This window comes from Patagioenas fasciata, chromosome 1, assembly GCF_037038585.1.
Source record: "Patagioenas fasciata isolate bPatFas1 chromosome 1, bPatFas1.hap1, whole genome shotgun sequence".
In the NCBI taxonomy this organism is placed as follows: domain Eukaryota; kingdom Metazoa; phylum Chordata; class Aves; order Columbiformes; family Columbidae; genus Patagioenas; species Patagioenas fasciata.
In genome coordinates this window covers 145,955,077-145,973,087 of record NC_092520.1, presented here as the reverse complement: position 1 = coordinate 145,973,087, position 18,011 = coordinate 145,955,077, and the positions used below count along the sequence as shown (strand labels likewise).

General features: G+C 39.5%; 1 protein-coding gene across 4 annotated transcripts in view; it reads right to left on the bottom strand.

Annotated features, from left to right (window-relative positions):
- The window catches only part of FAR2 (fatty acyl-CoA reductase 2), a 150,297-nt gene that overhangs the window by 21,128 nt on the left and 111,158 nt on the right, over nt 1-18,011 (bottom strand). For all 4 annotated transcript variants that reach the window (XM_065848321.2, XM_065848328.2, XM_071816951.1 and 1 more), the window contains exons 3-6: nt 15,536-15,711; nt 12,691-12,870; nt 6,595-6,772; nt 5,164-5,208 (exon numbers count right to left, since the gene is read on the bottom strand). In XM_065848321.2, the coding sequence (XP_065704393.1) occupies nt 5,164-5,208; nt 6,595-6,772; nt 12,691-12,870; nt 15,536-15,711 (579 nt within the window). The remainder of the gene's footprint in view (nt 1-5,163; nt 5,209-6,594; nt 6,773-12,690; nt 12,871-15,535; nt 15,712-18,011) is intronic.

Here is an 18,011-nt window from a genome sequence, read left to right as displayed (position 1 = left end):
ATATATTTGAATTTACTGAAATAAAATTCCCAGTGATACCTGAAGTTACATTTTCTTAAATGACACAGGCAGACAGAGGTCTGAGCGTCCCTCAGAGACAGTAGTCATTTTGGAAATAACACCAATAGGCTTTTCAAAAAGTTTACTCCCTTTCCTTTGGAAGCATTCACACCTTCTTCCTTTCCAAATCTGTCTGTTAAGCACAAAGATACAGTCAAGACACAGCCCCTGCCTTGAAGAGTTCACCACCCAACAAAGCTCAGGAAATGAATGAGTGACAATACAAAGCACTGCCAACAAAAGAAGAAAGGTAGGCAAGAGCAGAAGATTTTAATTTTGCTCTGGCTGAAAGTGCATTTGTCAGGGAGTCAGGCTCCCCCAAATATATATATATCTAACTGGAATACTTATCAAGGGGTTTTCCGAATGACCAATTAGTCTTTGGAAGTTCCGCAGGAGAGACACAGCAACAACATGGCAGACTGAATCAGAGAGGACAATTCAGTAATATAGAAATTTGGAGGTGAAATAGGGTGCAGGAACTTCACCTAGTGTGTCAGGTATGAGGGCAGAACAGAGTAAATAAAAAAAGAAACCCCCAGTGGCAGAATCAAGGTTGCAATAGAGTTATCTGGCATATGGGAAATAAAATACAATGATTTTGAGTTTGATGTAGAAACAGAGGACCCTGTGAAAGAACTGGAAGGAAGAAAAAAACTGTTATAATTTAGATCCATGTAAAACCAGAGGAAAGGACTGGGTGAAGGGGCAAAGGAATGTGCTCTACAGATCCATGAATATTTGAAAGTTAGGGCAAAGGAAATGTTATAGCATTTCTTCTTTTCTTCCAACCTGAGAAGATGAAACAGCTCTCCAGGTGTGGAAGATGCAAGTTTTATTGCAACAAGCAGACAGGAAGTGCCTAGCTGTGCAAAAACCCTTGCAGGGGAAGTCTGGGTCGAAGAAAGATGTGCTGAAAAAAGCATTTAAGGCTTGATATGAACTTGTAAAGCACATGCCATTGTCTGTTGGTCGTTGGTGGATTTTAAGGGACAAAGCATCCCCTGTTTGTAGAGGTTAACTGTTTGATTTTTTTGTTTATTTGCTTTGTTCTGTCTCTCTCCCTCCTTTCTCCTATAATCGAATGGTTTGTTGCATTTCACAGCTTGCAAATAACCGAACACCACTTATAACCAATATAATTTTCATCAGCTAAGCCTCCTGAGCAGTCACATCTCACCGTTGATGCAGCTGGCAGAGGGATCATAGAGAGACTCAGACACAGGGAACCACGTTCAACTTTCCCACAGGTCTCCAAGCATCCTCCTCAAACCCATGGTGTGCAGTTCCCCTCTGCTGTCCTAAGCTGAACTACAGTTATGCTTAAACACTAAAACCTTAACTTGCAACATGACTATGATTTTTTTTTTCTATTCTTCCTACTACTTATTTTTCAAGGGAAAAATAACAAAAAGAACCAAAGCAGCAAATCAAGCTCAGCTATGAGCTGTGAACACATGCCCACTAGAGACTACTGTGTGACCAGCTATCACGTTTTCACAGGTACACTAAAGGCCTGTTTGAGGTCTTCAAAACTAGGAAGTTTTGATGGATCTGCTGCAAACATGCCTGTATTTAGAGCAGCTTGTAGTGGTCATATAAACATGGATAAATTAGACATTTCATACACTGTGTATTTAACAAAGACTTCAGGTGAAAATGTTCTAGGTTATTTTTTACACTGGAAGTGTTTTAGTGCTTCTTTATCAGGTATGGCATGATTTCTGTTTATGGTTGCTGACTTTTTCTCTTCAGTGAAACAGAAGCTACTGTAGCTGAAGCCTCCAAAACAATTTCCCAGTCTGAGTTAGATGTTTCTGGACAGCATCCCAGCTGAAGCCCTTTGGGGCCAGCCACTGCACAGAATATATATTAAACCACAGTTCTGCCCTGCAGCTTCACTGCCTTGCAGGGAAGAAGGTCTTTACATGTCATATGGAACAGCAAGACAAAATGCTTCAATTACAGTCCAGCGGAAATGTAATTAATTTCATTTTGGTTTTCAGTCAACAAAGCTTCTCCCCACAGTAGCTGGAGCAACTGTAGGCAAAAGAAGCTTAATTAGACTATCAGGAACAACTTGAACTCCCATATGTCATGAATATTTAAAAGAAATATATATATTTGTGGAAGGAAATAATCAGACTCAAATATTGTAGCAATGACTGAGGAAAAAACAAAACAAAACAGCAACAAACAAAAAACCCACAACAACTTGCAAGCTTCAGAGTTCTGATTCTGCCCAGATGATGCCAAAAATCATTTGAACCAAATCTGAATATGGAGGTTGTTCTCCATATAGGATGAGCTTAGGTTATAAGTGGTAATGGAGTATTTTAGCATGAGGGGGAATTTTAAAAAATACACAAACACCAAAACACTTCCCTTTTGCTTTTTCCATCCTTAATTGAGGCTAATAAAGATACTTGACTAATAATAAATACACTCTGAAATACAGATGTCTGAGGCAGCTGGTTGTAATCACACACATTCAGGTAATCAAACTAACATGTAACTCACACGCTGAAAGGTTAATTTTCAGCTACCAGACGGGATTTAGCAGCTATCCAGGCACATTAATTCAAAACATGTATTTATTTTTCTTCTCCCACTCAGAAGAAGTTTCTTGGGCTCCCGGATAATAAACACCTTTCACTTCCAGAAAACTAGTACCAGTCCAACTAGGCTCAGCAGCAACTGGAGGTGATACAAGACAAATACTCTCTGTCAGCACTGGCAACCCTCTCATCGCTTTTCCACATTGCGGAGTCTCTGCTCCTGACCGATGCCAGCCAACATCACTGCCTGTGGGGCCAAAGAGCCATTGGACACGGACAACAACCTTGTCTCTAAACCTTGCACCTACTGTCATTGCTCTTTGTCCTTTTTCTTAGTTAAGTCTTGATATAGTTACACATCATCATATTTCATCACTGAAGAACTCAGTGCAGATTACATAAATTTTATTCTTTCTTTCTTTCCTGTATTGAAGGACCTCAGAGCTTCAATCCTGAACCAAAAAATACCATCTCTGTTTCAAAACTATTTCAGTACAAGTCAAAGCTTTTACATACAAGGGAAGAGAAGTTATTTACTACAGTGACCCTGGAATCTCAAAAACTTTACTTTCCATAGAGTTAATTTTGAGATAAAGATACAGGCTGGTGTCTGTGTGTGAAACCTGGCCTGAGTGAAACCACCACTAGATTTGCTGTTGCATCCAGTAAGGCTAGAAATTTTTTACATTGAGGAATAGAAAATATTAGTTAATGGTATGAGTGGCAAAGGATAAGCATATAAAATACCTGCAAGATCTAGTGTAAGTTCCTAAAATGGTCACTATTAAAAAAAGACAGGCATATGGACAAAATTTCCAAATACTTCACTATTAGGTGTTTTTCACTTGTTGTCAGATTCAAAGGAAATAAAAAAGGAGGAGAAAAATGCTTTTTAAATGACAAAAGATTTGATTGGCATGTTTTTATACGGCTGAAAGCATATGAATTTGGCTTGTGTTTCATAGCATGTGATACACATATGACAGTAATTTGTTACTTAAGTAATTTACTCATGAGGAATAAAGAGCGACGCAATAGAAATTTTTGCAAAATATCTTTCTTGCAAACCAATTCTAGAAAAAATTTGTGACAGACACCTTTAATGCTCAAAAGTAATCACAAAAAATTGAAACTCCAGATATAATTGCAAAAGTTAGAACCTGTCAAATGAAAATGTAAGGAGTGGATCTGCAAAACTAAAGAACTGCAAAACTTTTCTTTTTCTTGATGACAACAAGATGTCATGAAAGAACACAGAAAACAGCACAGGATACTGGGAGTAGAGCAGAGCGGCAGTATGAGCTTTATGAGCAGTCAGCAATGAGTAAAGGGCTGATAGTGATTTTTAAGAAACTGTGACATGAATAGGAGCTAATAACACTTTGTGAACACAAATGATGCTTTTGGGGGCTTTCAAATGTCTCTGGACTGTGTAACTGAGATTTCAGATAAAAGCATTAGCTGGGATTTCAGAAGTAACGGTAACGTTTTCTATTTATGCACTATTTCAGGTATAAATGAGCTTTTTTACCAAATCATATTTGGATTGTATTCTGCTCTCCTCTATGATTGTAGACTACTAATCCTTTCATACACTGCATCAGACTGATTACAATATAGATTTTACAAAATAATCAAGTTGGAGAAATCATACATGAACAAAAATATTGGCCCATAGCTATACAGAATATGCATCGAGAAACAGATCTATAACAACTATTTTAGTTCAGAAAAAGAAAATATAACCCAGGAGAAAAGGTATGTAACTTCACTGTTTTCACGTGTTAAATTGTAATGATTGTTTCATATTATGGGGAATATTTTATCAAGTTATTCATTATTTATCTTATGGGGTTTTTTTCCTTGCTATTTTGCACAGCAGTTATTTACATCATCAGTGTTAAATAAGAACATGGTGAATTATCCCTGTGACAGGCAGAGTCTGAATTGATAGTTATGTACAGTATTCAGGTGTACTCTGCACATGGAGAAATCCTGTATAAAGCAATGGCAGCGTAGACTCAGAATCTTTGTTATTGTGGAGCAGTCACAAACTATAGCAGTGTACTTCGCAACAATACAAATGAAAGTAATTGAAAGGAAAAATAATGTTGCCTTTTGTTGATAATATGGTAATCAACATTAAGTTGTAAGTAATCAGCATTAAATTCTGCTATAAGATTCAAGCTTTGACATCCGTGAATTATCCTAGTTCCCGGGATTAATCTTTTGACCTTCTTATGAAAATTTGGCCAAATTTGTCCACAATTATAGAGGTTTTTCGGAGTTTCTAGAAACTGCAATGCACATCTAGTGAACCAACAACACCAATACTCTTTCAATGTCCTTTTATGAGTGCAGCATAAATAGACAATCTTTAGGGTTCTGCAGGCATATAAATGTAAGGCAAGCATCTGACACCTTTCTACCAGATTCAGAAAATTGCTATGATCACACAATTTCTGAGTGGACCTGTAGAGTAACTTTAGAGTTGCTATTTTAATAATTCTAACTCTACGGGGAACATAAATAGACATAGACATACCGCAACAAATATTCCACTTGTCCCATTGAAGCTGTCAATCCAACCCTGCAAAAAAGAAGAATGATTACTATTTCTTTCAGTGACATGTTGCTTACCTGGGCTTTGGAATGGTGAAAGGCCTGTGATGTTGTGGTGTAGACAAAGAAACAATGAGACACCAGTTGAGGTGGATGCCAGCCTATCTGGGACAGCTGCCAGGAAGCCAACCAGTACAAAGTACCTAATTGATTTTAAATAGGTGGTGCATTGTATGATACCTTATTCTGTCTGCAATTTGCTCATCGACAACAGAATCTAATTTTGTCTTTAGAAACTACTTCTTTCTTATAATAACTTGACTACAAGAATAAACTCTGGCTTTAAACACTACAGTGTCTTGGTGCTGTTGCACTTGCTGAAAACAAGTCAGCGTGTTATATACCCACTGACATACAACATGCAGATGCCACTGAGAGTGATTTGGTTACTCCAGCTAATTTCTAAGGCAAGGAGTTAAAAACAACCAACCAAACAAAAACAACCGAACAAATAAAACCCACTTTCCTTTTGAATCCCATTCTGCTTCAGGTCAGGGAAACTGCCACTTGTGGGAACTGGAGTTAAGAGCAGTGAAGAGCTGTCTGACCTGAAACAAGTTATGACACCTAATAGAGTTCACACTGTCTTTCCAGGATGGGGAACTTGGCCCAGAGTCTCAGCTCTATCTCAGCCGTCTTTGGCACACTTGAAGCTGCATGAAAGCCAGAGGTGACTTTATGTTGCCTTTCCAATCTGACTGCAATGTTAGGGCACGTTATTCCCACTAGTGTATTCAGCTTAATGAGTTATTTCTGTCCAAAAGTCCAGGTGCATTTAATTACTTCATGGCTGACATTTGCATCTGCAACAGGCCCACACAAGTGTAAATTCAGTGAACACAACAACTACCAACATAAGACAAAGATACGAGGTAACTGCACATGACATTATCAAATGCTTTTAAGGACCGTGTGAAGTCTAGCGTCCTCATCAGGACCTCATTAATATGCTTACTAGACCATGGAAAGACTTGAACCAGAATGCATCAGGACTGTGACCAAGCCTCAGACCTTGTGTTTCCCCAGCTAGTCCAGAAACTCGCCTGTGTGTCTGCCTGGGCACAATCCTCTGCCTGTAAGGCTGTTGGTTGCAAGTCCAACATTTCGCACCGTTGTTATCCCAGCTTTTTTTATTATTGCTTAAATATGTTGCTTTCACTTGCAGGCAAGAGTCTTTCTTGAAGATGGCTTGCAGTTCTACTCTAGTACAGGTCTTCTACCTCTTGCACCTGCTTTCCTATTAACTAGAGAGCTTGTTTCCCAAGCAGACACTGCTACAAGCAGAAAGAGATTCCTGACAGTACTGCTATATCAAAGGGCTCTCAGTAGGAAACTGCTATGTATTCATGCTTACTGGGAAAGGCTCATGCCAGCTAGCTCCCACGATGGATGGCCTGATGATAGCAATGTTCAAATTTCCTTTCTCTTGCTGGATCAGGTATTCTGACAAGGCTTTGGTGTATGTGTAAGTGTTGGGCCAGTCCCCGAGCAGCTTGGGTGTGATGTCTTGAATGATAGATTCATCCAACCACCTACAGGAAACAAGAAGAATGTCATTATCTGCCACACAAAGAGAGAAAAGACTAAGGCAAGAAAGACCATTGAGACAAGAATCCTCACCTGAAACAAATGATAAGCAAGTCATAGCCATTTAAGACAAAGCAAGGAGCAACTGGTTTGGATTTAGAACACCTCTGTGTGAAAAAGGTTACAAAAAGTGCAAAATAACCCTTGTGAGCTTTATACTATGATGTCCAGCTCAACTTCAGCTGTCTATGCCATCTCATTGTGGGACTCGACGATCTTAAAACTCTTTTCTAACCAAAACAATATGATTGTAAGGAATCACTTGTGTATTATATGTTTCACTGCAATCTGTAACGTAGATATAGCTGTGGTCTGCAGTCTGATGGAGCTTTCCAACAGCACTCTCAGTAGGTAGCACTCACCCTTAGCCAACACAGACCATGTATACTCCCTGATACACTCCAGGAGATTCTTGGTAACCCTCAGTTACTGAGTCAAGTAGCATTGCAAAAGTCTCAAAAGCCAGAACAATGCGATACAGAGATGTTATTTAAGTAACATTATTTGCAATGTTAGGTGCTTGTTCCTACTAGTTTTCCAGTGGCTTGTTCACATGGAAAACTAGGACACTGTCAGTGCTACCTTCTAAACACAAAAAAAACCCACATCAAAACCAAACAAACAAACCAACCCCACCAAGTTAATGTGTGGTGGGTTTTTTTGTTGTTGTTTATTTGTTTTTTTTTTTTTTTTGGTTTTAAGATATTCAGGTATCTAATCCATCAGAAGTAGTTATGCCTATACCTTTTAAAAAAGTGGCCCTTACCACCGTGGTGCTGTAGAGGGCCTAAGGCTCAAAGGCTTTCCCCTGGCACACCATCAAGTCTTCACTGGTCATGCCAGCATTTGGGTCTAAAGGACAGGAACTGGCTGTACTTCCAGAGCCCTTGTACATTGCTGCCAATCCCCGACGGGCTTTCAGCAGTCTGGTGTTACACCATGGAATCAAAGATTACTTCCCATAATCCAATTTGTAATTAAGTCAATGGTCTTATAGTTCAGACTGAATGGGTGTGCTCTTCCCAGGAGCACTGCAAGGATATTATTTCCTGTGGATCCTCACTTCACCCCTCTTTATCTTGAATTTCAGGTCAAGGGGAGAGGAACAAGGTGGAGAATGTCACACCTGGAGAATTACTTGATCATATCAACTTAAACGTGCAAACACCCGATGGCTCTCTTTAGACACAGGTGGAAATATTACAGGAAAGCTGTTGTATAAGAAAACATCAGTTCACTGAAACTGCCAAACAGTTCTCAGGGGAAGGCTGAATTCAGTGAATCTCTCAGTTTTGGAACAAGCTAAAAAGAATCCAGCAGTTTTTAGTATATAGCAACTAATTTTTTTAATTATGAAAAGTCTTATGCAGGCACAAATACCTTTTCAATCCTAGTCCCATGCTTCAGAAACAGGGCAAGAAAATTGTTTAAGCGTAAAATATGAAGTTGAACGACACAGAGGCTACATGCAGCACGCAATATGGACTTAATCTGTGAAGCCTGTTTAGGCAGCCATTGAACCCAGGCTCCTCAGAGTCTCAGCTAAATTGCCATTGCTTGAATCTGTCAAGTAATTAATTACCAGCCTACCAAAAGGAGATGTCAATTTCTATGGCATCTAGAGGAAGACTAGGTTCATTTGGGAGCCCAGATTCAGTGGCATACAAGTTTCTTTTCCCTCCTTCTCCCTCTCTCTCTTTCTTTTTTTCTTTAATAGGAGTGGGGGTCTTACAGGTTAGGATTTCTCACAAAGCAGAGACGGGTGTGGAAGTACAAGAAGCAGCAATTTGTCCTTGTCCTTCCAGACAGGCCTCTGCATTACTTTAAGTGGCCCTCAAGAGCACCAGGACCATGCTTATGCCTGTCTCAAGGGTACCATGCCACCAGGTGATTTGATCTACCAGTATTATCATCACTGGAGCACAGAGCTGACAGGTCAGTCAGGCAAATTGTTCCTACTTCTCTGCGACCTACTTTGAAGATTTTTAAATGCTAAATCACAAAGCTATTGCTTTTGCTCACTGCTACAATTGCCTTGTAGAAACAAGAGATGCAAATTAAACAATTAGTAACCTCTTCTTTCACCACATATATGCACCACATTACCATAGGAAAACATTACTTTCTCTGTTAATCACTTTGCATTAATAAGACACTTGAGTTCTTGTAAGTGATGATGAATCTACATTTTCTTCAATAATGAAAACAGTTCTGCTTCACCCCACACTTCACTGTGCCCTGTGCTCTTTACCTCAGCACACCCTTCAAAGCTGATTTCCTTCAGCTTTAGATTAAGGCAAACCTTGCTTGATGTGACAGATGATACGTTTCCTTTATTAGCCTGGCAACACTTAGAAGCGTGACTTTTAGTTTACACAGATTAAGCCTAAGGCTTTACTTGCAGGTTAAATATCAAAATACTGGAAAGTAGGGATATAACAAGAAGATAAGAACATAAAACGAAACAGCTGGAAGTCCTACTTGAGATTTCAGCTGAACAAAGAATCTTAAGCATATATCAAGTGCATGGCCAAAAGCATCATTAAATGGGTCTGTTACTGCATCCAGTTGTGCCATCATACCTCTTAATGCATTTGCAGAAGAACACTTTAAGACAAGGATTGTTTGTAAAGGGAAGCTTTCACAGCTGGCTCATGCAAAACATGGCCTGTATTTCTTCTGCTTTTTACATAGGAGTTTATTTCATTGTCTGCTCCCCTGCCACCAGTCTCCCTTGCCCCCTGCTTTTTGATTTGAGATAATATTCTGATATATGTTAATCTCCTTTCTCTGAAACCTTTGGTACTCAGATATCCACTTATTTCTTCTGCTTACATGGTGAATAATAAAAGGTGCCTCTCACCTGTCTCCTTCCAATTTTTGTCTCATCTCTCTCTCTCCCTTCAAGAAATCCCACACCCTTTATCATCTCTCAGAATTTTCTCTATTCCATTCTACATGTATCATGTCATCCCAAGGACTTTCCTCATCCTGCTCCTCCACATGCTCTGCAGCCCCCTGCCTGTCTTTCATATATTGCCTTTGATTTGCAGGACACTTTCCAAAGCAATGACCCTGAAGACAGTGATTTTCAACAAAGCCCACCTGATTTCAATGCCTTTGAAAGCAGTGCTTGTCTTTGCTGTGAGCAATTATAATGCTACCTGCAATCACTGTAAAGAAACAGATGCTGTCCTGGCTGAGAGCAGGCTGTGATTTCAGTTTCACTAAAGGCACTGGAAGGTGGTGAACTTCTTGAGCATGTTGCAGAGGAAAAACAGAAAAACAAATTGAAAAATGTAGTAAAAAAGCAAGAAAGCCTATCTCTAACTAAGTGACTAAGAAACAACAACCAAACATAGTGCCAAGATGAACTCATCAAAGAACACATCTGAAAGCCCATCCTCTGTCACTCAACCTTTCTTTCAAACATCATTCTCTTCGCTGCACATACAAACTATGATAAATAAATTCTTAATTTCTTATGTGAAGCAGCTGAAGTAGCAACCCCTGGGGTAGCTACGCACCTGTGCATTTTTCAAATTTACATTCAGGCCTTTGCTGGAGTCTCTTCTGTCTGAGCCATCAATACTAATTGTTTCCAAAGTTGTAAGTGATGGCAAGTTTTTTTGGGCAGTGAAATGTAATATTCATACAATCATAGAATGATTTGGGTTGGAAAGGACCTTCAAAGGTCATCTAGTGCAACCCCTCTCCAATGTACAAGGACATCTTCAACTAGATCATATTGCTCAGAGCCTCATCCAACCTCATGTTGAATGTCTCCAGGGATGGGGCATCTACCACCTTTCTGGGCAACCTGTTCCAGTGTTTCACCACACTCATTGTAAAAAATTTCTTCCTTATATCTAGTCTAAATCTACATCTAATCCAAATATTGATAGCAATGAACCCCAAAGGAACTGTGGATCTGAGTCAGTGAGCAAAAGGTGGTAGATTAGGTTCACTGTAAATAAAGGTAAGTTAATGCTTTTAGGAAAAACAGTCTAACCTGGTTTTAGAGGTTACTGAACTCAGACCTGGCAGTTGTAGCTCAGCAAGAGCTCTTGGAAGCACAGCTGACAGTTCTATAAAATCTACAAGTCAATGAGTAGCAGCAGTGAAAATTCAATAAAATATTGGACACCAGCAGGTACTGAGAACAAGACCAATGTTGTCATTTTGAAGCTGATGGCATAGTACCCACACCTTGAGTACTGTGAGCAGTTCTGTCTGGTCCCTGCATCTCAGGGGGAGAATGGAGGTAAGAAAAGAAAGAAGAAGGGCAACCAAGATCATCAAGAGAGATCTGTTGGCATATGAGGAGATAGTAAAATTCCTGGTATTCTTAAGGCTGTAGAAAAGAAGGTCCAGGGTGAATGCAACTCAGAATTACAGAATGGCAGAGGCAGTGAATAGGGAATTACTGCAGCTACTGCAATGCTGTAGGTATGAGACATGCAACAAAACTACCACCATGACAGTTTGAGTAAAAGAAAGTGCATCTTTATGCAGCAGTTAACAAACTGGATATTTCTGTCACAGGCATTGCAAAGGCAGAGTACCAGGAAATTCAAAAAGCGGAACAGATTGCAAAAACTATCCAGGCTGGTGTAGTTACTGTAAATGGCATTTCCCATCACCACTGTTGAGAGCAAGACATTGGGCCAAGCAGTCCATTGGACTAACACACTAGGGCATTTCTTGTGTTTTTATCACGCTCCACTTGCTGAATAAATAGTAAATGATAGACGACTGTTAGCTGGAAGTAAATACATCCAAGAACATGAGCTGGAGAAATTAAAATAGATAACATTGATTTGTACTAAATTTTCTGGAGTAGTGCTTAGTGAAATTACTTCTTTAGACAAATAACTTTTTGAAATAAAAACCCAATGGCTCAGCTAGTGAACATTAATTCATCTCATTTCCTAACACCCTAAATCAAGGAGCAGAAAGATTTTATAGCAGCTCTTTGTGTTATTAGTTCACAGATCAGTTGTTTATGTCACACAAGTGGAATACCACTAGAAAATAAATTAAAACAAAGTTACAGCTGTGGGAAAATTTGTCCCAGGGCAAGGTCTGTAGGGGCCTAAGAATTTTATTATTCTTTCTAATTATTCTTCATTTTGGTAAATTAAATTAAACAAGCCCTTTTGTTGTTCCCACAAAGTCCTGGATTCTCACACTGAACTCTTTCTAAAACAGCCAGTTTCTCACTGATCCCCATATAACTCCATATAATGCCACAGGATTGTTGAAATAAATGGAAATAATGTTGGGAAACTGAAGAGATAAAGAAATTCACATAAGGTATATGAGAAATTGCAGAAGGAAGCATCAGAACTTCATTCCTGATAGCAAACACTCGTCTTTCTATGGTGCAGAGAAAAATCGAGAGGTAGCTGAAATCACAGTGTTATTAAGTGTGGTTTATGTTATTTTCTAATATGTTTATATTTGGAAAAACATTGTCAAGCTCAACCAAATGTTTATAAAGCATGATTTCAGCAGGTCTCCATATAAACTGGCCCCAAAGCAGTGTCTCTATTTCTTCTGTTTTCAGAAAAACTTCAGTAAACCTGGTATCAAGGCAAAATCTAGAAAGGATGGAATTACTGGATGACATTCTGTAGACAGCACTCCTCAAAACCACGCAGAATGAAATCTCTTTCTTCCCTTGGTCTCACTATCATGGCCAGCAGTTCTTGCTGGCGCAGGTGTGTGCAGACAAGGCCATAAAACAATAACAACAACTATGAACAAAAGTCCCACAGGACAGGTTATGTGAACACTTCGGACATCTTCTGCAGAATGAAGCAAAAACAACGTCAGAAGAGGCGGTGCAGTTGCTACTTACTCTACTAAATCGAAAAGCTTCTTGGGTTCAGCTGGGGGTGGGTAGATGACTTCTTCTATGCATTTCCGGACACAGTTTGCATAGGCAGTGGAAATGTGGATGAAGGCCTCAAGGTTCTGCATCTGCCGGGCCAGCTCTAGGAGCCGCTGCGTACCCATTGCATTCAGTTGCAGGGCATGTCTAGAAAGGGCAAGGGAAAGACACAAAACACATTTCACTGGAAAGAATATATCAAAGCTGAGCACCATCCAAATCTCAAATAATCAAAAAGCAAGTAAGGGAAGAGGTCACAGCAGAGTAAGGAGCTTCAATGAAATGCAAGGTCTAAAACAGCTTTCAGAGTGATGCTGTATTCACTGTTTTGGCCACAGAATGTCTCTCAAATATTTTTACTCAATTTGAAGGATCAGAGATACCATTTCATTAGCATCTCTACATCTGACATATTTGCTATCCCTTCTTGAAACAAGTATTTCCAGCACACATGATCACTGAGGCACTATGGTTCCTATTGTCCCCATTAAACTTTTTCCTTAAGGGGCCACTGCTAAACCAGAAAAATACATGGTTTCCATGAAGAGTGAAAGGTCCTTGGGCCCAGAAAAACAGATTCATACTGAAAGAAGACACAATTAGAGATAACAGCTTAAATTCCCAGGGAAACTGAGGACTGATAAGAATAAGAGGAAAAGAGTCCTGGTTAGCAAGATTGACCTTGAAGCATCCAGCATAGCTGGAAGTTGTCCTAGAGACTATCTGCAGTGGATCTCAGTGAACAGACGATAAACTTTGTTGCACACTTTGTACTGGAAGAAAGACACTTTCCTGCACAGAAGGGAAGCAGCTAAGGAATATGCAATCTGTTCACCCTCGGAGTAGCAGCTGTCAACAACACGTACAAGATTATTAATGATGCTATCAAGTATACACTAAAGAAAGTAATTACACCAATGGTGAAGAGAAATTGTAAATAGTCCAGATGAATGAAAACAGAAGCTAGGAGTATGATTAATGCTTAGATCACAATATCTAAAGCCAGAGATGCTGATTTTTTTTAGCATGCTTCTATTAAAGAAAAGCATTTTCTGTAGATTTCTACTTCCTTCTGCCCTTCTAGCAGGTTGAATACATATGAAAGTTACTCTTCTGTGCACATTTCTACTCGATTGTATCTCTTTTGATAAGGAATTAATAGAATGCACTCAGAATACAGGCCTAGCATGGATTTCTGGTGAGATGTTCAGAGTTCCTTTAGCCTTCTAGGGGAATATCATCTAACTGTGATGATTTGTTACTCTCTATTTTTCTATTTATATTAAAGCTGTATCTACTAATATTGCCATATAACACAGTTTCTCAGATTTCTGCCCTTAAGAGTTCTAGCTGGAGAATTCCCTAACTGTGCTGCATGTTGATGCCAAGAATTTATTTAGTTTCTCTCTTGCTGCTTTTCTAGTATCTTGATAGCACTGTTTTTGCACCTCCCTTACCTATCAGCTCTGCATATTCTGTGGTAGGCTTTGAATTTCATTTTTTTTTTTTTTTTGTATGTGTGCTATTAGCAAGTTGCTGCTTAAAATTGTTATTTGAGCAGCAATATTGTGCTTTCACATTTAACTTGCTAGGCCTTCTACCCATATGATATATTTTATTATTCAGACAGGAATAATTTTATTTTAAGAACTTCTCATAGCTTGTTGTTTAATAGTACTGGATTTTCCTTGTTCTGTTTGAGATACTTTGACATATCGCATGCAATCAGCCTTTAAATATTTTCTACGCTGCCTGCAAGCAGATGGCCATTTTAACTTCAAACTTCTTTTTAGCTATCTTCCTTATGGAAAACATAGTTTCCCTTTGATGTTACGTGCCACTGCGATGTACTTTTGTAGCATGTCCATTTGTTTATTGATTTAAGAACATTTATGGCTGTTAATGCAGTGCAGTGCTTTGCTACTTATGCCTTGAGCCAGCTTTTGCACATGGCTCAATATTAAATCAAGACCTGCTTCCTTTATGGTAGGTTCTCTAATCAGTTGTTGCAAAAATAAATTATTTATGTTGAACACAGTGGATATCTATTAGCCTATGTATGAGCAAATGAAGACTGACATTAATAATTGTGTTTTCTACTCTCATAGCTTTAGCATTTTTCAAAAAACTGTGAAGATCTGACAATCCAGATCATCCACCTCTATCTGTTGACCTTCGCAATTTACACAGAAGCACTTACACATCTAATCTTGGTTTAGTTGTTATTTTTGCTGTTCTTTCTTAATGGAAAGCCTGCCTGGACAGGCACTCCCAAGGGAACTCTTTCAGAAATTGAGCATTTATTTGAAACAACTAATTACACCGAGTCCCTGGTATTTTTAAGCTTATGATAGGCTATTTTCTTACACAACATCTCACATCTCTCTTCAGTTACTCAGCAACAAAGAAAGGCCATTAACACTAGCTTTAGAGACAGACACAACACAGTTCCACTTCAAGCTGTCTCCAGCTAGTTCTGCCAAAACATCTCTTTCTTCACCTAAACCACACTTTTCCCTATCCCAGTTTTAGGTCAGACTTAACTCCCTTACTATATTACAACCCAAGCTTGCAGTACTTCCTTCTGTTCTCATGGAAATCTGCCAGGATACTTCACTTTTGATGTGCATATGCACATGACATTTTCAGAGCATTTACACTGCACATTCAGCACAGAACCACATGTAGCATGAAAACGTGCATGGAGAATTATTACGGCAGCTACACAAGTGGTGCACTGAAGGGTGTGTTATGGGCTGTTGCGCATTTGAATCACACTTAGCAAATACAGAAAGCAGAAAGCAGGACATACTTCAGGGGTTCATCAAAGCGTACTGTTGCTGCACAGTGGAAGACAATATTGACCCGGGTCAGAAGCTCCTCCTCATCTTCAGCACTGATGGCCAGCTTGGGCTGAGTGAGTTCAGCATTAATAGGCTTAATCTTCTCGTGGAAATTAGGGCAATCTTCTCGGACCCTGTCAAAGACCTTGAAGCATAGAGAGAGAGATCAGGTACAGAATTAGGCTACGGAGACCACTTTGATTAGTGGCTAGTCTGATTACATCAATCAATGAAATTGGCATGAAAGAGAATGCCTGGTTCTTTCAGAGAGGACACACAGGTGAGATGATAAAGTAGTTATTAATTCACTTGTTCCCTCCCATGGGAAAACCTCACAGGGGAAACAGAACAAAAATATAGCAGATAATGCATTGCCCTGAAGAGATGAATTAACCTGCTGTGCACCACTCATTTCCCAGGACAGCAACTGAAGTTCCTGTATCTACACATCTCCTGCAACCACTCTCCAGGGCTGCTTGCAGGATCATAATCAAAGCTAAAGAGGAAGGCAGAGTATGGAATGGGAAAGCCGGGGAAGCATCAGACTTAAGCAATTTTCTTGATGCTTCTACAAAGAACTTGGGGAGAGAAGGGGAGCAGGGCACATTCTGGCTCTTCCTCTTCCTCATGCTGCTCCTTGCCTACTGTCACTCTGTTCCTGTCAGATGGGTCCTGTGGTGGAACTCCCTCTGAGATGGTAAGATGGGGAATCTCAATAATTCATATTGGGTAAGCTGCTGACTGCCACTAACAATTTTGCATGACTGGACAAGTTTGTAGCTAGTTGACCTCTCAAGCTGCCTTCCAGCCTTTTTTCTCTATTACTATGAACCATAGCTCTTTCCAGTACATCTTTTCTGCCCAGTCTTCTGCAGAATGACAAGACTATGCATCTACCCAGTAAAAAGATCCCTGCATTTCCATATGTTGTTCTGTCTGATGACTTGTCTGAAACCAGCATCTGGCACCCTGCTTTCCCTAAGATCTGAGATAACAAGTATCCTGAACAGTAAGACAACTCTGCACCAACCCTGTAAAGTGCCCATTTAAAAACGTCAGTTTCCTCAGTTCCCACTTTTAACCTGTGAGTAGCTCAGAGGTGCTGATAACAGTCCAGCAGGTCTGGGTGCAGGTCTGTTTGTGCCACAAAAGCAGACAGCTACTGCAGGTTCCACCTGGAGACCTTATATTTGATAAATCTCACAGGCAAAGAAGATGAAGCCTAAATTTCAAAACACCGTGCGAGTTTGCTGGAGTAGGATTTGAAAAAATCATCTTAAGTATTAGAAGCATTTGATCTAAGCGTTTTCTATTGCTGGCCAGCATTATTGTATTTGAGCAACATCAACTGAAATATAGTAACAGTTATGTCCAAAAAACTTCTCGCTTTTGGGGGCAGGTGATAACAAGAAGGATAGAAAGAATAAATGTAATAGAGAGGCTATGGGATCTGAAGAGGTATAATCTAGATTTCAGAAGATAACCACACCTCGATTGTAACTAACCTACTGACAGGAATGACTAAGTACTGGGACAGATTACTGGTAGATGTTCTGGGCCACCGCCTTCGGATGCATTTAAGAACTGTCTAAATAAGTGTTGCCAGGAAGGTCAGGGAATAGCTGAACCTGCCTTGGTGCAGCTGGCTTCTCAGGAGCTCTGTGGTTTTTGGGTGTTTCCTCTACTGTGTATTTTACTCACCAGCAACACTGAGTTTGTAAATCTGTTTACTGTCATGACCTCTTGCTTTCGTAGAGGCTGTTCTGTCTTTAATTTGCCCAGTGCTTACATAAGAGCGGAAATTGACATAAATCAAACATATGAAGAGAAAAACACATAGGAAATATTACACTGATACTACCAGCAATGGTTTCTTGTTTGATTAAGCGATTAGCATCTTTCTGTTCATCTGACAACCAAATCTGGATGAACCTTCATGTTCTTAGAGATTAAGAAGTGATAAGAAAATAATCAGCCTTCCCCACTATGCTGCACACTGTTTACTTGACTTCATGTGTTTTTCTTTAACACACAGCTGTGCATCCTTCATAAACTTGAGCAAGTTACCAAAAATTAGCACATGAAAATGTTATTTCATTTCTCTCAGTTGCATCCAACTACATGAATATTTCAGCAATGTAGTATAGCCCAGAGAATGGATTTCTAGACAGAGAAAGCTAACTGTGGTCCAAAATGTTGGTGAGAGACAGCTGGACTGTAGTAATTCAATTCCCAATGACTTATGTACAGAACTGGGTACTGCCAACATTACTGTCTGTTAAAAGCTTATCTTCTAACAAGAGGATGCTAGATTTGCTGTCCAAGAGATTGCACATGAGCAAACCCTGATGAGACGCAAAATGGAAAGTTTTCTCGGAGAACCCATGTAAGACCAAAGCTATCTTTCAAGAGTTTCAGGAACAATTCTGCATTTGTTTGTTTTAT